The sequence below is a fragment of the Amblyomma maculatum genome, chromosome 3 (assembly GCF_055883805.1).
Source record: "Amblyomma maculatum isolate TAMU_Amacu chromosome 3, ASM5588380v1, whole genome shotgun sequence".
Lineage (NCBI taxonomy): Eukaryota > Metazoa > Arthropoda > Arachnida > Ixodida > Ixodidae > Amblyomma > Amblyomma maculatum.
This window is the reverse complement of record NC_139346.1, coordinates 41,626,826-41,647,924: the sequence shown is the minus strand read 5'-3', so window position 1 is coordinate 41,647,924 and position 21,099 is coordinate 41,626,826. Positions and strand designations below refer to the sequence as shown.

Genomic DNA, 21,099 nt, shown 5'->3' with positions numbered 1-21,099 from the left:
CCAGTCCGGATTCCCATTAATCATTTATTATAGTTAAGAGCTGATCTTGGGCTTCGTCGAACAATTTTTGTACTGTTTCCTATGTTACTCCGTCTTGTCCAGGGGCCGATTTTGGTTTGCCATAGGCTAGTGCTGCCAATAGCTCGCCTAATGTAAGTGGTTTTTCCGGTTCCAGTATTGTTTTGTCAATCGTGAATGCCGGCAATGGCTGCGTGGGCATCTCAGAAGCATGCGGGAAGAACGTGCGGATAACCTTTTCCTCGAGTGCAGATGGGTTTTCGTGCAAGAACAGCGCTGCCAGCTGTGGTGCGCTTTTATTTTTTCACAGCGGGCTTCGTAGAAGTTCCCAAAGCTTTTTAAGGCCGGATTCATAACTTGGAGGAAGGTCAACATCCTTACTTGTGCCATAAAACAAGAAATAAAGACATAAGTAGTTCGCGGATATATTTTCAGTCTTATAAGGCACTATTCCGCCAGCTCAAAATATTTAAAAAAATATGTTAACATAGAAAACTGCATTTTCTTCTACCGCGTTGCTGTTCAGTCTCCCTATTTTCAGACAAGCTGATGGGCCAGGTGGCCTTAGTCACCTTTTCCCATGACATTCCCGACGCTTAATATTGTCTCCTACTAACTTTTTGTTTCTCCTTTTCTAGACTAATGAGGTATTTTCTATGACCCCTTCCCATTCAATACCTCTGAATACTTCCTCTAAGCAAGCTGTAAACGGTACTGGGGAGTCGTGTCTTCTTGCGTAACACCACTCGTTATACTATTTTACCGCTTTCTTTTTTGGAGATCTGTATGGTTACTGTGGAGCCGCTATACCAGGCAGCACACTTCATCGGCCCAATATTGGTAGTGTACTGGCAATGTGCGATTTAACGTAATACCCGTTTGCCAACATTTCATCAATACTGTGGCGATAGTTTCGCCGACTGGTGATATAAAATAACTTTACATAGGGCTCATCTGCAGTTTTCGCAACGACTGCATGACTGCTAAAGTTTGTACCAAGAGAAATCATTTCTCGTAATGAATGAATGTTATGTATATGGGCAGGTTGTATTCCGAGAATTGTTTTGTCCCCTAGTTATATATGGACATGCCAGTATGTATATGAGCGTGGCCTTTCCGAAAAGCTACTCGGTTCTTTTCTTGATTGCATCCTAAGGTTGCGCTGATTCTATTAACGATTACCTTAGTAAATACGTTGTACGCAACTGATATTAAGATGACTTCCTTGAAATTTTTTAAGTCCTCAGTGTCTATTTTCTAATTTATTAGGATAATGTTACCTTCCTTCCAAGTATCCAGTACCGTCGAGATCATCAAATGTTTCATATACAGGGTTGTCAGTTTTGCTACTTCGAACTCCACACCGTCCTTCAAAGAAGCTGTAGTTAGCTGGTAGTCACCAGCTGCTTTCTCCCTCTTCAGAGCTGCTAAAGCTTTCTAAGGGAGCGAACAACATGGACACTGAAAATGCACTGCAGGAGCTGCCACTGCTGCCGACAGGAAGTGCGGTGACATATTGCAGCGCCTGCAAAGTATCCGCCACAGTTCTGCGAAAGTACCTGGGCTGGGGCTTGCCTGAGTCCGCGATGACCGCTGTCCTCATGCGTGGCTGCGACAGGCTGGGCATAGAAACTCCTCGCGTTTGCAGCGGACTCGTCGAACGTTTCAAGGTAAGCTAGGCTGTAGCCCTGCCTTAGGTTCCTCGCCGTTGGATCTAGGCGCTGCGGCTTGGCATTCTTTCGTAATGGACATCGGCACATCGGAGCACATGATGTTTGCCATTGCCGTGTTATATTCATGGAAGTGTCCGATATTGCATGAAGACTTATCTGTAATAGCAGTGAGTGATAAATGCACTGCGCCCACAAGGTAATGAATGTGTGACAGTGTATGTATAAGAGCTGGCTTATTTATCATGTGCAGATAACATGTATGCACGTGAGATGATCACAGAGGGTTGGCATTTGCAGTTTTGGTCAAACGTCTTATAGCATTTGCGCGAAGATGAAAAGAGTATCACCACTACAGCACAAACATATGACTATAAATTAGAGATATCGAACGTTTTGTATTAAATATTGCCACGTAGTGATGGCAATGTCGTTGGCGACAAATGAGGAGGCTCGAAATTATCTGGAATACACTGTTTATTTCGGCTAACCTGTCTCGGCAAAGAAACCAAACAATCGGCGACGGCAATAGCAACAATCGTCCTCGGCGGTCTTCGATCTACGAATGGCCGCCGCGCCCGCCAACGCTCAATTTAATGGCGGAGGAGAAAGATCTAGATAAATCCGCAAAGGGTGACTAGCATAACCTAGATCATTGTAGAAACACATGCGAGTGAGCGGAATCTTCTAGCTACATCGCGACGCATTTTGAGCTACATAAAAAAGCATTAAGCTGCCTCTCGTGACAACCACGCATAAAGTATAGACAATCCGTGTGCTAGAATCAGTTATAATGCCGCATGCCAGCGGCTGCCGAAAAAGAACCAGTAAATATTTGACTTGTTCGCGGCATTCAGTCTTCAGAGACTTGGAATGGGAGCAGTTAGAGATAAAGGTAGATGAAGAATACCTCAGTAATCTGCGAATGCTGATGACATTGCCTTACTAAGTAACTCAAGGGATGAACTAAAAATAAGGATTAATCCCCTAGACAGGAAACGTAGAAAGGTAGGCTTGAAAATCAATGTACAGAAGACTAAGGTTATATTCAACAGCCTCGCGAAGAAACAGCAGTTTATGTTTATTAGCGAAGCACTGAAGCAGTAGGCGAATAAGTCTAATTAGGACAGGTAGTAACCATAGATCCAAGCCGAAAAGGGTAATAACAAAGCGAATAAGATTAGGATGGAGCGCATTCGGCAAGCACAAGCATATTAGTACTTGCAGCTTACCGGTATAGCTCAATAGGTGAGTAGACAACAGTTGCATCTTACCTGAACTCCCCGATGAGGCTGAAACATGGAGGGTAACAAGGAGGGTTCTACTTAAGTTGAGGACAACGCAGAGGGCTATGGAACCAAAAATGGTAGGGGTGACACTAAGATAGGAAACGTGCAGAGTGAGGTCAGCGAAATAACTGAAGTTACTGACATTCTAGTGGAAATCAAGAAGAAGAAATGGGCATGGGCAGGACATGTAGTGCAAAGAGAGGATAACCGATGGTCGCTTGGGGTAACAAACTTGATACCAAGGGACGGAAAGCGTACCAGTGAGTGGCAGAAAGGCAGCTGGGCAGCTGGGCGGATGAGTAAGCAGTTCGTAGGGGTCAAGTGGATGCAGCTAGCACAGCACCGGGTTAATTGGAGTAATATGGGAGAGCCCTTCGCCCTGCAGTGGGTATAGTGAGGCTGATGATGATCATGTTTGTTAAAGCATTTTTTCAACCAACTAAGGCCCAAATGCCACTTTCAGAACCTGAGTACGACAAATTGCTTTAGCCACGGAAAGAATATGCAGGCTGAACATATTCTAAATAGAAACTGTTTGCAGTGCGCTGAAGTATAGTTGGGAAAGTAGGCTTTGAGATGCGACCCCCGAATCACATTTTTCGTTTTTTGACACAGACATCTTGATACTGAAGCAGCAAGTAACAACAGCCTTAGCTCCCACTTAAAGACTCTTATGGTTGAACTTGACGGCTGCAATGTTTCAAGCCGGTGTTCTCCCAGGGCGTCCTAGAAATATTCAGGAATAGGCGGCATATAGATGCAATAAAATTTATTTGTTTCTCCGATTATTCATGGGTTCCCGCGAAGCACTTCCCAAGTTCTGAATCAGTGACACTTCAAAATGATTTCTCCGGAACAACATTAAAAGCAGATAGTAGACAGGGCTATCCCAGTAAGTTTGAAATCTGTGATAAAGATTCTGAACAGATTGAAGCTTCCGGATCAAGAATGCGCTTTCTGTGCAAGCCTCTGAAATCCCTAAAGACGCGATCATGGCCCGAATCGTTTTTCAGGACGAGTTCTTCTACGTGCTGGCTCACAGTAAGCTAAGCACAGCAGAAATCTGCGGAATTGTCTTCCCCAACGAGTGCCCTTACAGCGACGACGTCAACTGGACTGTGCCGTTACCGGCAATGCCCAAGCCTCCCATCACGCCCGTTCCGCTGCCGCAGGTGTGTACGCCGAACGCTCTGGAACCTTTCAGCGCCAACTGTCACTAAGGTTTAGTTGGTGTGTTAGGTTTAACGTTCCAAGGCGACTCAGGCTATAAGCGACACCGTAGTGGAGGACTCGAGAAAATTCGACCACCTGGGGTTCAATGGGTGCTGACCCCGCACACCAGACGGGAGCCTTGTTTTTCACCTCCACCGAGAAGCGGGTGCCGGGGCCGAGATTCGATCCCACATCTTTGGACACAGTAGTCGAGCGCTTTAACCATAGCGGCACCCCGGCGGTGTAACCGTAGCTAAGTATTTTTAAAACAGCTACCCAAAACAGCTACCCTGTTTAAACATAACAACTTTCTCCGTTTGTCCTGTCAAGAACACGTCGCACAATGTCTCACTTTCAGAAAAAAAAATAGAAAATCAGCCCCCTCAAAACTTTTGTTTTAGCTTATAAAAGGCCTGTTCATGTCTACTTAATCTTTCTTGCGATTGGGACCTCGAACGCTTAATTTTCCTCGCTGTTACTTTTTTTACGAGATGGATCGTGTCGTAGGCCATTAAAATTTAAAAATTGTGGTGTTTTTTAAAGTCCATGTTTCGTCGGAAATAGAAATCAGTAAAGCATAACAGCCAAAAGTTTTGCAAATTGCTAGTAGATGACTAATAATAAAGAAAAAATGCTCTGATTTAAAGATGAGCTGTTCCAAGTATATCTGCCCTTGCATGTGATCAGAAGTGTGAATCGAAGTTGTCGACGGGAATTAATTCAACGTAACTTATTTGTAATCATTGCTAGTGCTCTAACATGAATCGGTAGTTGCGAAACCAAACTCATTTTTCATTTCCGAAGAGCAAAGCATGCAGGGCACTCTAGTTGCAAGCTCTGCACTACTGTGCTTAGAAGGCATGGTAATGCTATGAAGCAAGTGTTATAAAAGGCTTTCCACTGAAAGCTACGCCACGAACAATCAGCAGAATGCCCGGTGATCTGAAATGAGCCTTGTTTTCCAAGGCATCTCTTGCCGCGATCTACCACTCCCACTCCTCCAGGGGCACAACACAGTTCCCGACCGCTGGCCCAGCATTCAATTACCAACTACCCAGATGGCTTCCAACCCCCGCCCCTTCACGCACCGGTGAATCACAGTGTGACGTATCATATTGCGACGACAAGGCCTCTCGTGTTCGCTCGCACTAGTCGTGTCGCACGAATCGCTTCTCCGTTGCCAAGCAAGAATTTGAGCATATGCTGGAGCTTGGTTTCATGCGTCCCTCCTCCAGTTTTGGGGCATCGCCCCTCCACATGGTACCCAAAAAGAATGGCTACTGGCGTCCGGGCGGCAATTACCGGGCTTTTAACAAGGCCACAGTTCCTTACTGTTACCCGATTCCCCACATACAGGATTTTATATTGGTCCTACATTGTTGCACAATCTTGAACAAGGCCGATCTGGTGAAAGTGTATTACCAGATTCCTGTGGAGCACTTGGATATCCCGCAGATCGCTATTATCGACCTTCTAAAAGCTAAAAAACAATCGGTTGTCGATTACTTAACTACTCTTTCCGATGCCGGCATTGATGCCACAATCAACCTTCCCACGCGCTTTGAAATGTTTGGTAGTAAATTAGTATCATCATGCCTTGACCACGTGAACGCTAGCAATGAACCTAATGAATCCATTTCATTAATCGCAGGAAAAAAAATGTCGGACCATTTCTTCTTTGGCTGCCCTGTTTTTCCACATGCTGATATAACGGCTATGAAGCAAGATAAACTGGACAATCGATGTCGTTGAAAGACATCGACTTGACTCCGTAATTGGAAAGTACCACTGGGATCTGTTCCTAACTCACACGTCTGAAAGCTCTCTCTACGATTCTCTCGTTGAAACATTCTCACAGTTGTTAGAGTTCTGTAAAAAAACGATAATTATTAAGCAAAGAAAGACTGGTTGTCCGTGGATTAATAACGATGCTATATCGGCTATTGCAGAAAAAGAAATGGTTTGGGCCCGTTGTAGGCGTTCTCCTACAAACACTGAATTGAGGGCACTGTACAGGTCTGCCCGCAACAGGGCTAACGCATTACTCCCGGTCAGAAAGACGACAATATTCCCCGGCAAGCTTCAAGGCATCGAAAGGGAAGCCAGCTAGGTCATGGAATATTGTTGATTGATTACGTGGTTGTGCACCTAGGAATGTAGCTGATTTTATTTCCCGGAACTTTGGGGCGTTATCTCTGAGACTTGTTGATGGGTTCAATGCCTTTTTTTCGACTGCTGGTTTGGCCGCACATTCAACAGTACGTAATCTAACATCTCACAGCATGCAATCGGTGCTTCAATCAGCATTTTTGCCTTCTTGCACTCAGGACGATCTACGTTGCATCCTTTCTGGCTTTAGCAGGCGAAAGTCTCCAGGCTGGGATAGTATCTCTGTCGATACGCTTATCAGATATTTTGAACGAATTAAGCATGGTCTGCTCACGATTATCAATGGCATAATTTCCACTCAAACAGTACGTGAGGGCTTGAAGAAGGCGATGGTTATGCCTGTTTGCAAGAATAGAGTAAAAAATAAAGTTGAAAATTATTGTTGTATCTGGATTCTACCATGCATTGCGCTTGTTTTAGAAAAATGCATTTCGATAGTGATGATCAGTTGTCTTGAAGCTCATGACGTGTTCTCCGGTAATCAGTTTGAGTTTATTAAGGGTCGTGGTACGCAGAACGCGCTAGATGATCTATGTGATCTGCTAAACAGCTGAATGGAAAAAAATGAATTTGCCTGTGCCTCATTTATTTATTTGTTCAAGGCGTTTGACTCTGTTAATCATGATATTGTTACGGACGACAAGGAAGAAGAAGCGGGCAGTGGCGCGGGCAGGAGCGCTCGCGCTAGGCCCGCCGCGAACATTCATTAAACGTCATCTGCCATCGTCATCGGTCATGTTCTGTCTCCTGCCTTCATCGGCTTGCCGCTTCGTAACATTTGGTTGGAGGTGCGGGGTACGACATCCCCATCCTCGCCTTGGAGCATCGAGGCCGTCTTCAAGCCGGGACCATCACCGAGGGCCCAGGGACATCGCCGAGCAGCTTCGCCCCAGCCCTTCAAGCCCAGACCTGAACAACTACCACCGCCCAGCCCCCAGCCCGGACCTGAAGACAAGGAGAACAGATCAATCAGAACCGAGATGAAGGACCCGGAAGACCCGAATGACCCGAAGGAACCGATGGACACGAACACGCAACCCCCGCCCAAGCTGCCCGACGTAACCTCGAGCCATCGGTCCCATGGACTCTGGTGACGGATGGTTGACAGCTTCAAGAGAGGCGGATCACCCACGCATCAGACATCGTTGTTGTTGTTGTTGTTCTCCTCTAATGTGATGAAAAATACCCACACAGTGGGATCGGCCAAGAATTGGGGTGCAGAGATATTAGATTTTGAGATGTATAACTACATCGGAAAAAAAAAAATGAATGCTAGGGAATAGAAAAGGAAATGTAGATATGATAAACCAAAATATACAAGAGTAAATACTAACGCACGCAGTAAGAGAATAGTAAGATTTATATGTACAGAATAAAACTTCAAAGCATATTAGCCAGGTAGACGTTTTGTTTCTATTAAGAAGTTTTGAATGGCGTTGAAAACATGCCGGTGGCTGTACCCAAGCATGGTGGCACCGAACGATAATAAAATTTGGCTGCTCAAATTAAGACCCAGCTGTTGTAACGGCTTCTCTAAGTACCGCTTTCTCATCATGGTAAAACGGCGGCAAAATATCAAGAAATGGTCTATTGTTTCCGGTTCCCCGCAGAATGCGCAGACAGGAGAAGCGGCAAACCAGACCTATGCATATAGAAATTTAGGGGCGGAATACGACAGCGTAGCCTGGTTAGAGAGACCTCAGTCTGCCTTGATTGACATGATTTCCTATTCCAGGAATACTTGAGGTGCAGGTAGTCATCCGAGGATAAAATAGATCCAGACTGCGTGCTTAATAAGGCACACCGCCGAAATCGTGCTGCTGTTATGTACGCTGTTGCCGGGAGGATGGGCAATACAGGGCCGTTCAGAGAATCTTTGGCTAGTCTGTCTGCAATCTCATTGGCTGTCACATTGCTGTGTCCTGGTACCCACACTATATGTATGAGGCTCAAATGTGAGGGAAGCAATGAAAGAAAGGTATTTAAAATTGGCGAGTCCATATTCGAAGAAAGCGACAAGCACAAAGAATAAGAGTCTGTAATTACAGCCACTGTTGAGTATGTTGGGTCTAGTTTGCGCAGAGCAAGCACCACCGCTAGCAACTCCGCCTGGAAAATTGGAGTAAAATCCGGAAGACGGACTGAAAAAGCCCAGTCTAAGAGCGGACAGTATATTCCAACACCGGTTTTTTCATTAAATTGAGAAGCATCCGTTGCTATCGTTATGCTAACGGGAAGACTTTGTAAAAGATCTTCTAATAATCCATTTAAAATGTGAGGTGCTAAGTGTTTCGCATTATTTGGGAAAATGTCATCATAGACAATTTGAACCGACGATGCACTTACTTTTGTTGGAAGGATGTTAGAAAGGACTACGTGAAAAGGTTGTAACAGATTTTGCACTAGAATTACCTGCGGGGTATGAAATCGAGGCCATACGACTCCAAAAAAGGAGTCTGGCTCGCAACAAAAAATTGATATGGAGCGGTGGAATTGTGATTCATATATTTTCAGATACGTCTGGACAGTCAAGAATTGTAATCTAGTTAATAACGGTGGTATTCGGGCTTCAAGGTATAATACATTATTAGCCACGAATTTGGGGAGCCCAAGGCATAATCTAAGCGCTTCCCGCTCTAAAAGAACAAGCGGACGAATTTCGTAAGCAGGTGAACCAGAAAATAACACAGATCTAAATTCTATAATTGGGCGGACATACATAACATAAATCATTAAAAGTGCGTCTCGCCGCATCCCAGACCTTGGATTGCTTAACCTGCGCAACATACCCACAGCACGTGCCCCCTTCGCTGCAACATGTTCAATGTGATCCCTCCATGCCAGATGGTCATCGTAAATCACCCCTAAATATTTCAAAGACTTAACTTGAGGAATCATTTCCTGCATAAATGTTAGAGCAAGAGTTACCGGATCCTGAATTTGGAAAACAAGGAACGCGCACTTTTTAACATTTAATTTAAATCTTAAGTCATCTAACCAATTTTGAAGGGAGCTTAGGTACGATTGCAGGCGCCTGTTGAGGGATTGAATGTCAAGTGCAGCCGTAAAGAATGCGATGTCATCCGCATAGACATACGTGCGAATCTCCTGATGAGTGAGAATTGAACTCATTAAAATGTTAAAGAGCACGGGCGAGAGAACTGCCCCTTGAGGGACACCTCTGGTTTAATGATATTTGCCAGAATGTACTCCATTCAATGAACAGTAAAATTGTGTGTTTTGTAGAAATGTAGATATCCAATCAATTAAGTATTGTGGAAAACATAGCGATTCTAATCTGTGCAATAAAATTCGGGGCTCTACACTATCATAAGCCTTCTCTATATCTAGAGTCACCAATGCAGCATGCATTTTTTTGCGCCGCGCAAGAAGAATTCGACTCTCAAGGTTGGTATGTGCATTCCATATTGAAAATTTTGCTCGAAATCCGATTTGACAGGGACTAAGAATATGTTTTTGTTCGACAAACTCGGTAACCCGTTTGAGTACGACCCTTTCAATTAATTTTACCAAGTTTGATGTTAAAGATATTGGTCTGATATTTTCCAAAGTATAGCCACCACCATTGTGTTTTTCGTAAAGGAGTCACTTTGGCTAGTTTCCAATCACCAGGTATCCAAGAATGAATAATTGAGTTATTTACCAATTCTAACAAGGAATTTGGAGACACTTCAAAGAGGATTTTTAACATTTTTGACGTTACTCCGTCAGGGCCAGGCGCAGCAGTTGGCAACGTCATTACAATCGAAGAAAGCTGAGAAAAAGTAATTTTAGGGACATCCTTAACCGTATATACTGGGCCTACAAACATAGGGTATTTGGGAAGTGTTGACAACAAACGCTTTTCTAAACCTTTAGCGATGTTTTCTACTGTTCTAAGAGCTTCTTTAGGAGTCGAAACACATGAGGGTAAATTTTCTGAGACAGGAATCTTTTTCCACGATTTTAAAAACCTGAAAAGTGCACGTCGGTTATTAGATTGTGAAAGGTAATTGAAATACTCATTGTCATAATTATCTTTCGCTTGTGCGACTGTGCGTTTAAATGCAGCTGCAAAAAATTTATAATCATGCCAATTTTTGGGGCACTGGTTGTGAAGGAGCTTCTTCCATGCAGCCTTTCTTCTTCTATAATCGCGCGAACAATCTGCATTCCACCATTTTGTTGATGCATTGCCTTTAGATGCACGTACTAAGAATTCACACTTCTTACGACAGGATGCAATAGCCTGGCATAATGTTTGCGATTTTAACTCTTCCGTAGACTCAACCACTGACTCAAGAGACGAAATCAAAAATGAGTGAAACTGGTTATAATTTACGTATGATCTCAACTGAGATGTCGGCAGAGTTAAGCGGCAGTCAACCTCAAAAACAATAGGTATATGGTCGCTAGAGGTGCCACCATCAATTGTCGACCAATTTAGTAAAGAAACACTAGTGCTGGAAAAAGTTAAATCTATCACATATTGACTGTGAGCACGTACAAAAGTTGGTAAGCCAGAATTCATGCAGTGAAGGTTATTGTCTGAAAGCCAATCCCACAGATGCTTGCCGCAGGGATCCGTCTTGTAACCCCACGATACATGGAGGGAATTAAAATCTCCAGCCAAAATAACCGAATTTTGACAATTAACTAGTAGGTGGTCTAGAGATCTGGTGTCCTGAACACCATGAGGGAAATAAACATTCGCTAATGTAAACGGACTGAACCCTGGAATTTCAAAATCTAGAGCCAATAATTCTGAATCTAAACTAGAATATTGAAAAGAAATCTTAGCCCTATGACAAAATTTTGAAGAAACTAAAATTAGTAACCCACCACCTCTTGACTGGCGATCTTGTCGGAATGATCGATAATTTTGTAAGTGAAAATGTTTTTCAGTTGTAAGCCAAGTTTCTTGTAAAACGATTATTTTGGTTATGTTTTAAAGAAAGATAAACTAAATCTGTAGTAGCTGAAAGAAGAGATCTACAGTTCCACTGAAGAACTTTTAACTTTCCTATGGTTATGAAAACCGGGCAGCAGCAACAGCCTGCCCCAAAATGTTTTCCTTTGGTTTAAGCCTAGCTGTTGCTTTTTTGATTTTCCTTGTGGTCGAGGTGATGACGGGTTTGACAACGGCGATCCACTGCGTTTTAGAATTCGCGTATCTGTCTCTTCCATATCTGCATCATGAGCCTCGTCTGACTTGTTGGAATTTTGCATAGGTGATGCGGAAAGAGACTCATTTTGCGAACAAGACATTGCAGCTAATGAGTGCTGCACTGATAGTGAATGTCCAGGTGCCGTAGGAGAAACCATAGCAGTTTGCACAGTCTGATAATTTTGAGCTGCTAGAACATTAGATATGCATTCTGTGACTATTGTCACAATCCTATCCACCATTTTGGTCATGGTTGCTTCCATAGCAGTTATTATAGTTTTAGACATCGTGGAATCTATAGGTGCTCCTGAACGGGCCGACACACCTGCATACCCATGAGCTCTGTCTTTAATTTCCTGAATTGCCTCACGCCTCGAGCAACGTTTGCGGTCAATAATCTCCAGAATTTTCATTTCATGCGCTCTAGAGCGACATTCCAAAGAATTTGCTGAGTGAAGTCAGCCGCAAAGACAACATTTGACAATTTGATCAGAGCATAAGTGTGTTTTATGTGCTTCACCGCATTTGCAACACCGCAAAGTGGATTTGCAACCGCCTGTAGCATGGCCATAACGCCAACAGTTGTTGCACTGCAGAGGCTTTGATGGTAGGTGATCTACTCTGAATATTAAAGGCCACGCTTTAATCTCCGATGGACAGACTGTGCCTGCAAGTGTAGCAATAACCGATTCTGTCGGCACACGAACATTATTTACCTCCCGGCTACAGCGATAGACCGCTACAACGTCTGCCGCGGAAAGAAGGTCAAGGGCTTCTTGTGGACTTAATGAGGAATCTACACCTCGGACTAGACCTCTTGTGCAAGCCAGGTTTGAAGGGATAAAACTGCTTACCTGATGAGAGGCGAAAGTGGAGCATTTTAGCAGGTTCTTTATGCATGATAGTTCTGGCGAACGGCAAAAAATCCCGCCGCGACCAAATTGGCGCACCTCGGCTATTCCTTCGTAGAAGGAAGTGATTTCCTGAAGGGCAGCTCGAACAGCTCCTGGGTTGTTCATTTTAATGGTGCCCCCATCCTTAGGTACGAGTGCCACAGGGATGTTGCGGACACCGGAGCTCTGAAAAGCTTCCAAGGGCAGATCATCGGTCAGGAGGGAAGCCGACCAAGGGGAGCGCCCTTGGCCAGGGGACTGCGTCGACATTACCTTAAATTGACAATGTCACCGCGTGCGTTATTCAACAGAGAACAAAAGAAGCACAGGAGAAAGACAAAACCGGGACCAGCAACCCAATACTTAGCCGATCGTCAAGGAGCAAAGGCGCTTTCTTGCGAACAGCCAGCCAGCTCTGGCAGGCTGACAGATCAGCTAGACAGATCACCTATTAAACAGCTTCTTCTTCTTCTGCATCGTACCGGCAAGCCCTTCTATTCTTCCTTCTTCCTCTTCTTCTTCAAGCATCCAGACACGCTCATCATCATGCCATAGGATAGGATAGGATAGGAAATACGTTAGTTTCTCTACGAGGGTCTTGTGCTAGTAGCGGAAGAGTTCCATCTTCCGTCTTCTCACAGGGTCGGTGCCCCTATTCCAGGGCTCCGCTGAGCTTCGCTGCTCGCTGGGCGTGCTGGATTAAACCTAGTTGGCAATCCAAATCGCCGCTGGAGAGCCGGCTCTCCCACTGTTCCGCACTCGGGTCTTTACGAAAGCTGTCGTTATTTTTACATTGCCACGTGATGTGGTATAGCGAAGGTTTGCTACCACACCATGGGCAGGTGTCTCGATATTGTGACGGGTAAATTTTGCTCAGGGTATGCAGGTTAGGGAATGTTCCTGTCTGCAGTCTTCGCCAGTACACGGCCTCTTGTTGTTTTAGATCCCGATGAGGCGGCGGATAGCGGATCCGTACCCCCTTATAGTAGTTAAGAATGTCGGAGTACGTAGGGCCGACTCGCTCGGGTAGATCGTCCGATTGGGAGGAAGCTCGGCTCGTGTACCCTCGAGCTACCTGATCGGCGCGTTCGTTCCCCGCTATGCCGGTGTGTCCTGGCACCCAGTAGATGTTGTGTTTGACTTTTGATGGGGTCGTGCTATGGAGGAGCCTGAGGGCGGCGCGACCTATGCGGCCGTTCATGTAGTTACGGCACGCTTCTCTAGAATCTGTAAGAATGGTAAGGGACGTGTTGCATCGATACCCGGCTACCACCGCAAGAGCAACGGCCAGCTCCTCCCCTTCGGTTACCGTGCATTCCCTGACTGAGGCGCTAGCTAGTTCCTTTAGGTTGGAATCAATAGCTACCGCCACGGCGCTATTATGTGAGCTTCCTGTATACGAAGCCGCGTCCGTGTATACCGTGGTGGATCTTGTAGCTAAATTTAGTTGTACATACTTCGCCCGGGCTGCTCTACGGGCCACATGCAAGTTGGGGTCCATGTTCCGGGGAAGGGAGCTAACCTTTAGCGTCTGGCGAATTGCGTCCGGTATGCTCGCAGTACGGTTCTCGATTTCCGCAGTTGCACCTAGCCCCAGTCGCCTAAGAAGCGAGCGCCCCGTAGGAGTCTGCTGGAGCCTGGCTATCTGCGTGACCAGTTGGGCTTCTTTGATCTCTTCGAAGGTGTTGTGAATGCCAAGAGCTAGCAGTTTTGCGTTAGAGGTGTTCATTGGTAGGTGCAGGGCTGTCTTGTAAGCTTTGCGGATGATGACATCTGCACTTTCCACTTCTCCTTTGTTGAGGTTGAAATACGGGAGGGCATAGCCTACGCGACTGAGTACCAGGCTCTGAACCAGGCGCAGGGTATCCCCCTCTCGCATACCGCTCCGCTTCTGCGACACACGCGTGATCATCCTGGCGACCTGAGTGGTCGATTGCTTGAGAAGGCCGAGCGTATGGCTGCATCGCTGATTGTTCTGAAGCCACATTCCTAAGACTCGTATCTTGTCTCGTTCGGGAAGTAGCTTTCCTTCGAGGGAGACATTGAGGGTCCCTTCTTTGTGTTTCCCTTTGTGAACTCGCAAGAGTTCGGATTTTTCTGTGGAGCAGGCGAGACCTCGTGCATGGACATATTCTTCTACGCAGGTAGCCGCTGCTTGCAGCCGTTCTTCTTTCTGGCCGAGCGATCCGGAGGTAACCCAAACCGTGAAGTCGTCAGCGTACATGGCGTGCTGTATGCCTTCGATCTTCTCAAGTTGTCTAGCGAGTCCGATCATAGCCACATTAAAAAGTAGTGGCGAGATGACGGACCCTTGAGGTGTGCCTTTGTTGGGGGTCGAGAATTTATCGCTGCGAAGGTCTCCGAGCCCAACCGTTGCAGTTCGGTTGGAAAGAAAGGCCTTCACGTAGCTGTGAATCTTCTCGCCACAGTGGAGGTTGTCGAGTCCTTCCATTACAGCCGCATGGCTAACGTTGTCAAAGGCCCCTTTAATATCAAGGGCCATGACCGCGTTCTCGCCAGCGCTGGGGACATTGGTGAGGACTTCCTCTTTGAGTTGTATGAGGACGTCTTGCGTGGAGAGGTGAGCTCGGAAGCCGAACATGCTGTGGGGGTACAGGTCTTCATCCTCCATGTAATTTTGGAGCCTCCGAGTAACGACACGCTCGTAGAGCTTGCCTAGGCAGGAGGTGAGTGAGATAGGTCGGAGGTTTTCGATCTGGAGTTTCTTACCCGGTTTTGGGATCATTACGACCTCTGCATGCTTCCACTCTTCAGGAACCGTTCCTGCGGCCCAGTGCCCGTTGAGGAAGGTTGTCAATTGGTCGACTGCCCCGTCGCTGAGGTTGCGTATGAGTGCATTATGGATCTTGTCTGCACCCGCCGCCGTGTTGCGCGTGCATACCTTTATGGCAGCGAACACTTCTTCCCTGGTGATCGGTCTGTCCAGGTGGGTGTTCGGTCTTCCCAAGTATGGTTTCGGGTATGCTGCAGGCAAGGTCGTGCCGTAGCATTTCTCTTTTACTTTATCTAACAGTTCCTTCTCCGTACCCTCGAAGGTGTGGATGAGTCTGCGGATAGCTTTCCCGCTTTCGGCCCTGGTTTGGATAGGGTCGAGAAGGGTCTTGAGTATACGCCACGTTTTGGCCGTGCTGAGGGTGCCGTCCAGCGAGCTACTGAACTGCTGCCAGCTCTGCCTGGCCAGTTGAGCTGCGTACTCCTCCGCTATCTTGGTGACTTCTGCAATCTTCAGCTTGAGTTTCCTGTTAAAGCGCTGCTTCTTCCAGCGCTTGGTGAGCCCTCGGCGTGCCTCCCATAGCCTGAGGAGCCGAGGGTCCACCTCTGGTGTTTGCTCGGTGCGATCCACTTCTTGAGTGTACTGCTTCTGGATGTCTTTGAGTTGTTGACACCAATCATCTATGGAAGTAATCCTCCCTTCCAGGTCCGCGCATGCCTTGCGGAAGGCCGGCCAGTTGGTGATCTTGGCCGTGCCGAGCTTGCGCTTGATGTTGGTGGCTGTTATTGTGATCTTCAAGATATAATGGTCACTGCCTAGATTCTCCAGCAGATTCTCCCACGTTGCATGTTTCGCCCCCCTGGCAAAAGTTAAGTCCGGACACGTATCCTGGCAGACAGAATTGCCAAGGCGCGTGGGTTGAGTTATTCATCATGCCATAAAATCATTAACATCGCTAAACTTCCTCATCCACGATCGGGACGATCGCTCGGTGGCCCCGGGTCATGTTACGGACGACAAGGAAGAAGAAGCGGGCAGTGGCGCGGGCAGGAGCGCTCGCGCTAGGCCCGCCGCGAACATTCATTAAACGTCATCTACCATCGTCATCGGTCATGTTCTGTCTCCTGTCTTCATCGGCTTGCCGCTTCGTAACAATATGTTGTCAGATAAACTTCACAGTTATGGGATTAGAGGTGTTTTTCTGTGTCTTCTTGTTAATTATCCATCCAAACACTCAGAGCTTGTTGCATTAGGCACATATAGAAGTGGCCAGCTGCAGATTACATCCGGTGTTCCTCAGGGATCTATACTTGCACCTATTTTGTTTAATTTATAAGTCAATGATTGGAGCTCTGTTTGCAAACTGCGCCGTGTTTTCCAATATGCTGATGACACGCTCTTAGTTTCTAGACACAAGGGCTATAATATAGCGTTATCTTTTATTCAACATGAGAGCGAGTTAGTTATGGAATGGTTCAGCAATAACTTAATAAGTGTAAACAATACAAAGACACAATTAGTATTTTGTCACAATTATTTAAAGGGAATTCCTAATGGCGTGTCAGTTCGTTTGCGCAAACCTTATTGTGTTCATTGCAAGCGTCAGTGAGTTATGCCTGTGTCAACGGTCAAATACTTAGGAGTATTCCTCGATTCCGGCATGTCTTGGAATACTCATTTGTCTTTTGTATGTTCTCAGGTCCGGAAAGTTGCGTGTTTGCTGTACTCTGTCAAGTCCCTTTGCCCTATCAATGTACGCAAGCAAATAGTATACGCCTTAGCCTACAGTGTGTTACGCTATGATATTTGCTGCTTTTATTTCCGCTCTGCCTTTTGGCGAAAGAAAGTAAACAGTTTACTGAAATCCGTCCTTAAATCATTATTACATGGTAGGTCACGTTATGATGAACTTGGCGATGTTTTTGAACTTTTATGTATGCCTGACTTTTTTCATCTATTTTCTGAAACAATAGTTCTAAACACATCTGGTCAAATGATTTTTGCAAACCTTACGTTCCTGTGAAAAATCTGCGAAGTCGCGATCGTTTTCTTACGCCTAGAGTGCCTACACGCTACGGCGAGCGTCTTCGAAAACGTCATGTTCCCTCTGTTCTTACCGGTTACCTAAAGAAATATTTTCTGCTAATTACAAAAAAATAGTAAAGGATTATCTTTTTTCACTCCTTCGCCGAACTGTTTAATTTGAATACCCAAGGAAGTAGTAAATATACAGCCTGAAACAACACAAAGTACACATGCAAGACAATCCTTCACTATCTTTTCGGAATTAGCAGGAAATACTTCTTTGGGTAAGGTTAAGAATAGAGGGAACATAATGTCTTCGAAGACGCTCGCCATAGCGTGTACGCGATCTAGGCACGAGAAAGCGATCGCGACTTCGCAAATCTTTTACAGGAACATAAGGTGTGCAAACATCAGACTTTTAGTGCTGGTTGTCCAAGTCTTACGCAGTTTGAAGCACTGCTTTGCCTATCTTAATGATATTCTCGTCTTCAGCCCTACAGTAGAGGCCCACAAGCACCGCATCTGGCAAGTTCTCATAAGACTCAGCCGTTTGATCTTGTGGTGAATGTATCGAAAAGCGAATTCAGCGTTGCAGAGATGGATTTCCCCTCCATCGCGTCAATATTCATTGTATTCGCCCTTTATCGGCCCGTGTCACCACCATCTGTCAGTTTCCCCGCCCTCCAACAACAGGCAACAACACGAATTTCTTGGCCTCACCATCTATTATCGGCGCATCATTACTCGCTACGCCGCAATACTGCAGCCTCTCCACGATCTCCTAGCGCGCCACATCAAGCCGACCGTTCTTGTCTCTTGAACCGAAACCACTGACCGGGCATTGAGCGGCATCAAATCAGCATTGTCGTTTAGACGTTCCTGGTTCATCACAAATGTGATGGGTCCGCGTCCGTCATGGTTGACGCTGCAGAAACTGCTGTCGGGGCGGTCTTGCAAGAGTGCGTCGCTGATGTTTGGCAGCCAATAGCCTTCCTTTTCGTGAAGCTTGCACCCCTGAGAGTCACTACAGCACCTTCGGTCGAGAGCTGCTAACAATATATTCGGTGGTGAAGCACTTCCGCCATTTTCTCGAGGCACGCACCTCGCATATATTTATTGACAACGAACATCTAACGTCAGCGCTGGCATCCAGCAGTAACTCCTATGCTCTTCGCGAAATCAGGCAGCTCGCCTACATTTCCGAATTAACTTGCGGCATTCTCACGCCAGTGGCAAGTCAGACATAGCTGCCGACGCTCTTTCTCGCCCTCAAGGAGTACGACGGACAATGACCGACTAATCATCGACTTTACGGCTACATCTGCTGCTCAACGAGCCTATTCCGAGCTTCAAAGGCTTCACATGCGCGACATTTCTCTGGTGTTATTCATGACTGGCCGTTCGTCTCTTTCGTGATACGTCGACCGGTCGCCTTCGCCAATACGCGCCTCCACCCTACCACCATAACACTGTCTTTGATGACCTACATAGTTTGGCCCCTCTACCGCTTCGCGAGACATTACCCTCGGGATGGCTCGTTATATCTGGCCTCGCATCAATTTCGACGCTCAACGCTGGTCACGCACGTGCCTAAGCTTTCAGCCAAGTAAAGTGCATCGACACACTGTGACTCCGCTTGGCTCCTTCCCGTTCCCGGACGCCCGCTTCAGTCACCTACACGTCGATATTTTCGGTCACCTTCCTCTCCGCGGGAGCCATCGTTACTTGTTAGCCTGAATCGACAGGTTCCCGAGGTTTGCCTCAAGTGATGCCCTTCTGGACATAATGGTCAGGTCACTCATCACTCATGGTCACTTATCACACTGTGGATAAGCCGCTACAGTGTCCCTTCCCCGACTGATCGGGGTCGTCAATTTACCCCCAATTATTTTCCAACCTATCTAGGCTCCTCGGTGTCAATCGCGTCAAGACAGACCTCTCCCTACCCGATTTCCAACGGTGACATTGCGCGCTTTCATCCGCAGTTGCAAGCTCCACGTATGACGTTCGCTTTCCCGTTTTCCATAGATTGAGCGCCAACCCTTCATTCTGCTTGGTCTCCCCACAGCACTTTGCAGTGACTCTTCTACCTGTGTAGCGGAACAAATGTTTGGCACTACGCTTCGTGTCTGTGGTCAATTCAATGAGCCCTGGCCATCCACGCCTGCTGATGTCTTGGATTGCGACTGCCGTCTATATAGCGCTTTGAGCACTGTCGTTCCACCACGTCAGCGCCAGCATTTTTGTCGTGTCCACGTCCCTCTCCCCCGACCTTCAGCGGTGCACTAACGTGCTTGCTCGCCACTATGCCGTTCGCCCTCACTTATACCCATAATATGATGGTCCGTTCCAGGTGATTCGCCGTGTTCCTTTGCACTTTTTTTCAGCTCATCAACGACCGGCAGGACACGATCTCCGTTAGCAGTCTTAAACTTGCCCGCCTTAACCCCGACGTCATCGCCAACTGTGCAACTGCTTCCCCTTCCTACAGTGCCCGTCCTCGCCGCGTACTATTCGCACCAAGGGTATCCGCTTTTCGCCTTTCACCCTCCGCTCATAGCTTCATCGCTAAAGGGGGGTTATGGGTTGCTATCGTGGTCTGAGCAAGGTATATATACATCCGCCTTGGTCTGAGCCTATAAAACGATATCAGCCCTAGCATGTCAACCAAGCACGCGCTGATAAGATTTCGTGGCTGCTGAACTGAATTCCGGCGGCGCGCTGTCCCCTTCCCGGCTGTCTGAGCGGGACCTTCCAAATATACTTGTGGATACATGACAACCACTTTTTCATGTAGTTTATCTCCACAATGGGACCGTAGTATGGTTTCAGGCAGTTACTGTGTACTATTTCATGGTTGTGGCGACAGTTGTCAGTGGGCGACATAAGAGATCCGATGAGGTAGTTGATCGAGGATGATTGCTAGAGAATGCGGTAGGGCCCTGGTTCTTGCTGAGAAGTTTTGCGGAAAGGTCAGGACTAGAGGAAGTTACCAATAACTACCCTAAAGAATCTGGAAAGAAGTGCATATTAATCACGGGTGTTTTTCTGGTTGTGGGTATGACATGAAGGACTGGGCAAGCTGGCAGTATTCAGCATAACCTGCAGGTTTGGAGACGTCGTGAATTTGGTAACATCCTGTCGCTACGGAAAAATGGTGTTCATGATATAAGAAGTTTCACGGCTGTACAGCAAGGCGTATATGGCGAGAATCCACTGGTTGCTTGAGTGGCAATGATAAGCATAGGTTGCGAATGGGGAACGCGATCCCGGTTGCAGTGGTCAGAAGCAAATATACATTGCTACATTCGGCAGAAAGTTCTGTTGAAATACTCAACCATGTCATTTGTCTTGGGATGGTATGGGGGGTTCAATGGTGAACGATTTTGCATTCTCGAAGGTGAATTTTACAACTTCAGATAGGAAGGCTGGACCTCAGTCACAAGAGTAATTCTTTGGGAGCCCCGTGGCAGAGTAATGCTCTTTTTTTTTTCTTGCAGCTTTATTTTGTAACCGCCTGCACAGGGAGGCATTTGTATACCTCTTCTTTTTCAACCCTCCAGTGTAATGCCAAAAATGATGCTTTGAGTATGATTCTGAATAAATAACTAAATTAATACAATGGAGGATGAAGGAGACAATGTCGCGTGCTTTAGCAGACGGCAAAGGCAGCGTTTAAGCGTAACGTGTGAGATGATCACTTGCAAGGAAGAGCCAGCGATTGCCGATTGATGTGCAAGGGAGAGGGCTGTACAGACTAATTAAAACACGCTCAAAGGGCTGCACATGACATGTCAGCGGCTGCAGATGAGCGGTGGGCTGGCGCAGTGTTTTTTTGCGGCGCTGATATGCGGGGCAGGACTGGATCTGAAGACTTCTGGCGCTGCATTGTCACACACACACACACACACACACACACACA

At 46.5% G+C, this 21,099-nt stretch overlaps 1 protein-coding gene across 1 annotated transcript in view; it reads left to right on the top strand.

Moving 5' to 3' along the window:
• Positions 1–1,472: 1,472 nt before the first annotated feature.
• LOC146194639 (sphingomyelin phosphodiesterase-like) overlaps positions 1,473–21,099 on the top strand; it is a 122,643-nt gene continuing 103,016 nt past the window's right edge. Inside the window, exons 1-2 of the mRNA XM_084596604.1 lie at positions 1,473–1,688; positions 3,991–4,149. Coding sequence (XP_084452730.1) covers positions 1,473–1,688; positions 3,991–4,149 — 375 coding nt within the window. The remainder of the gene's footprint in view (positions 1,689–3,990; positions 4,150–21,099) is intronic.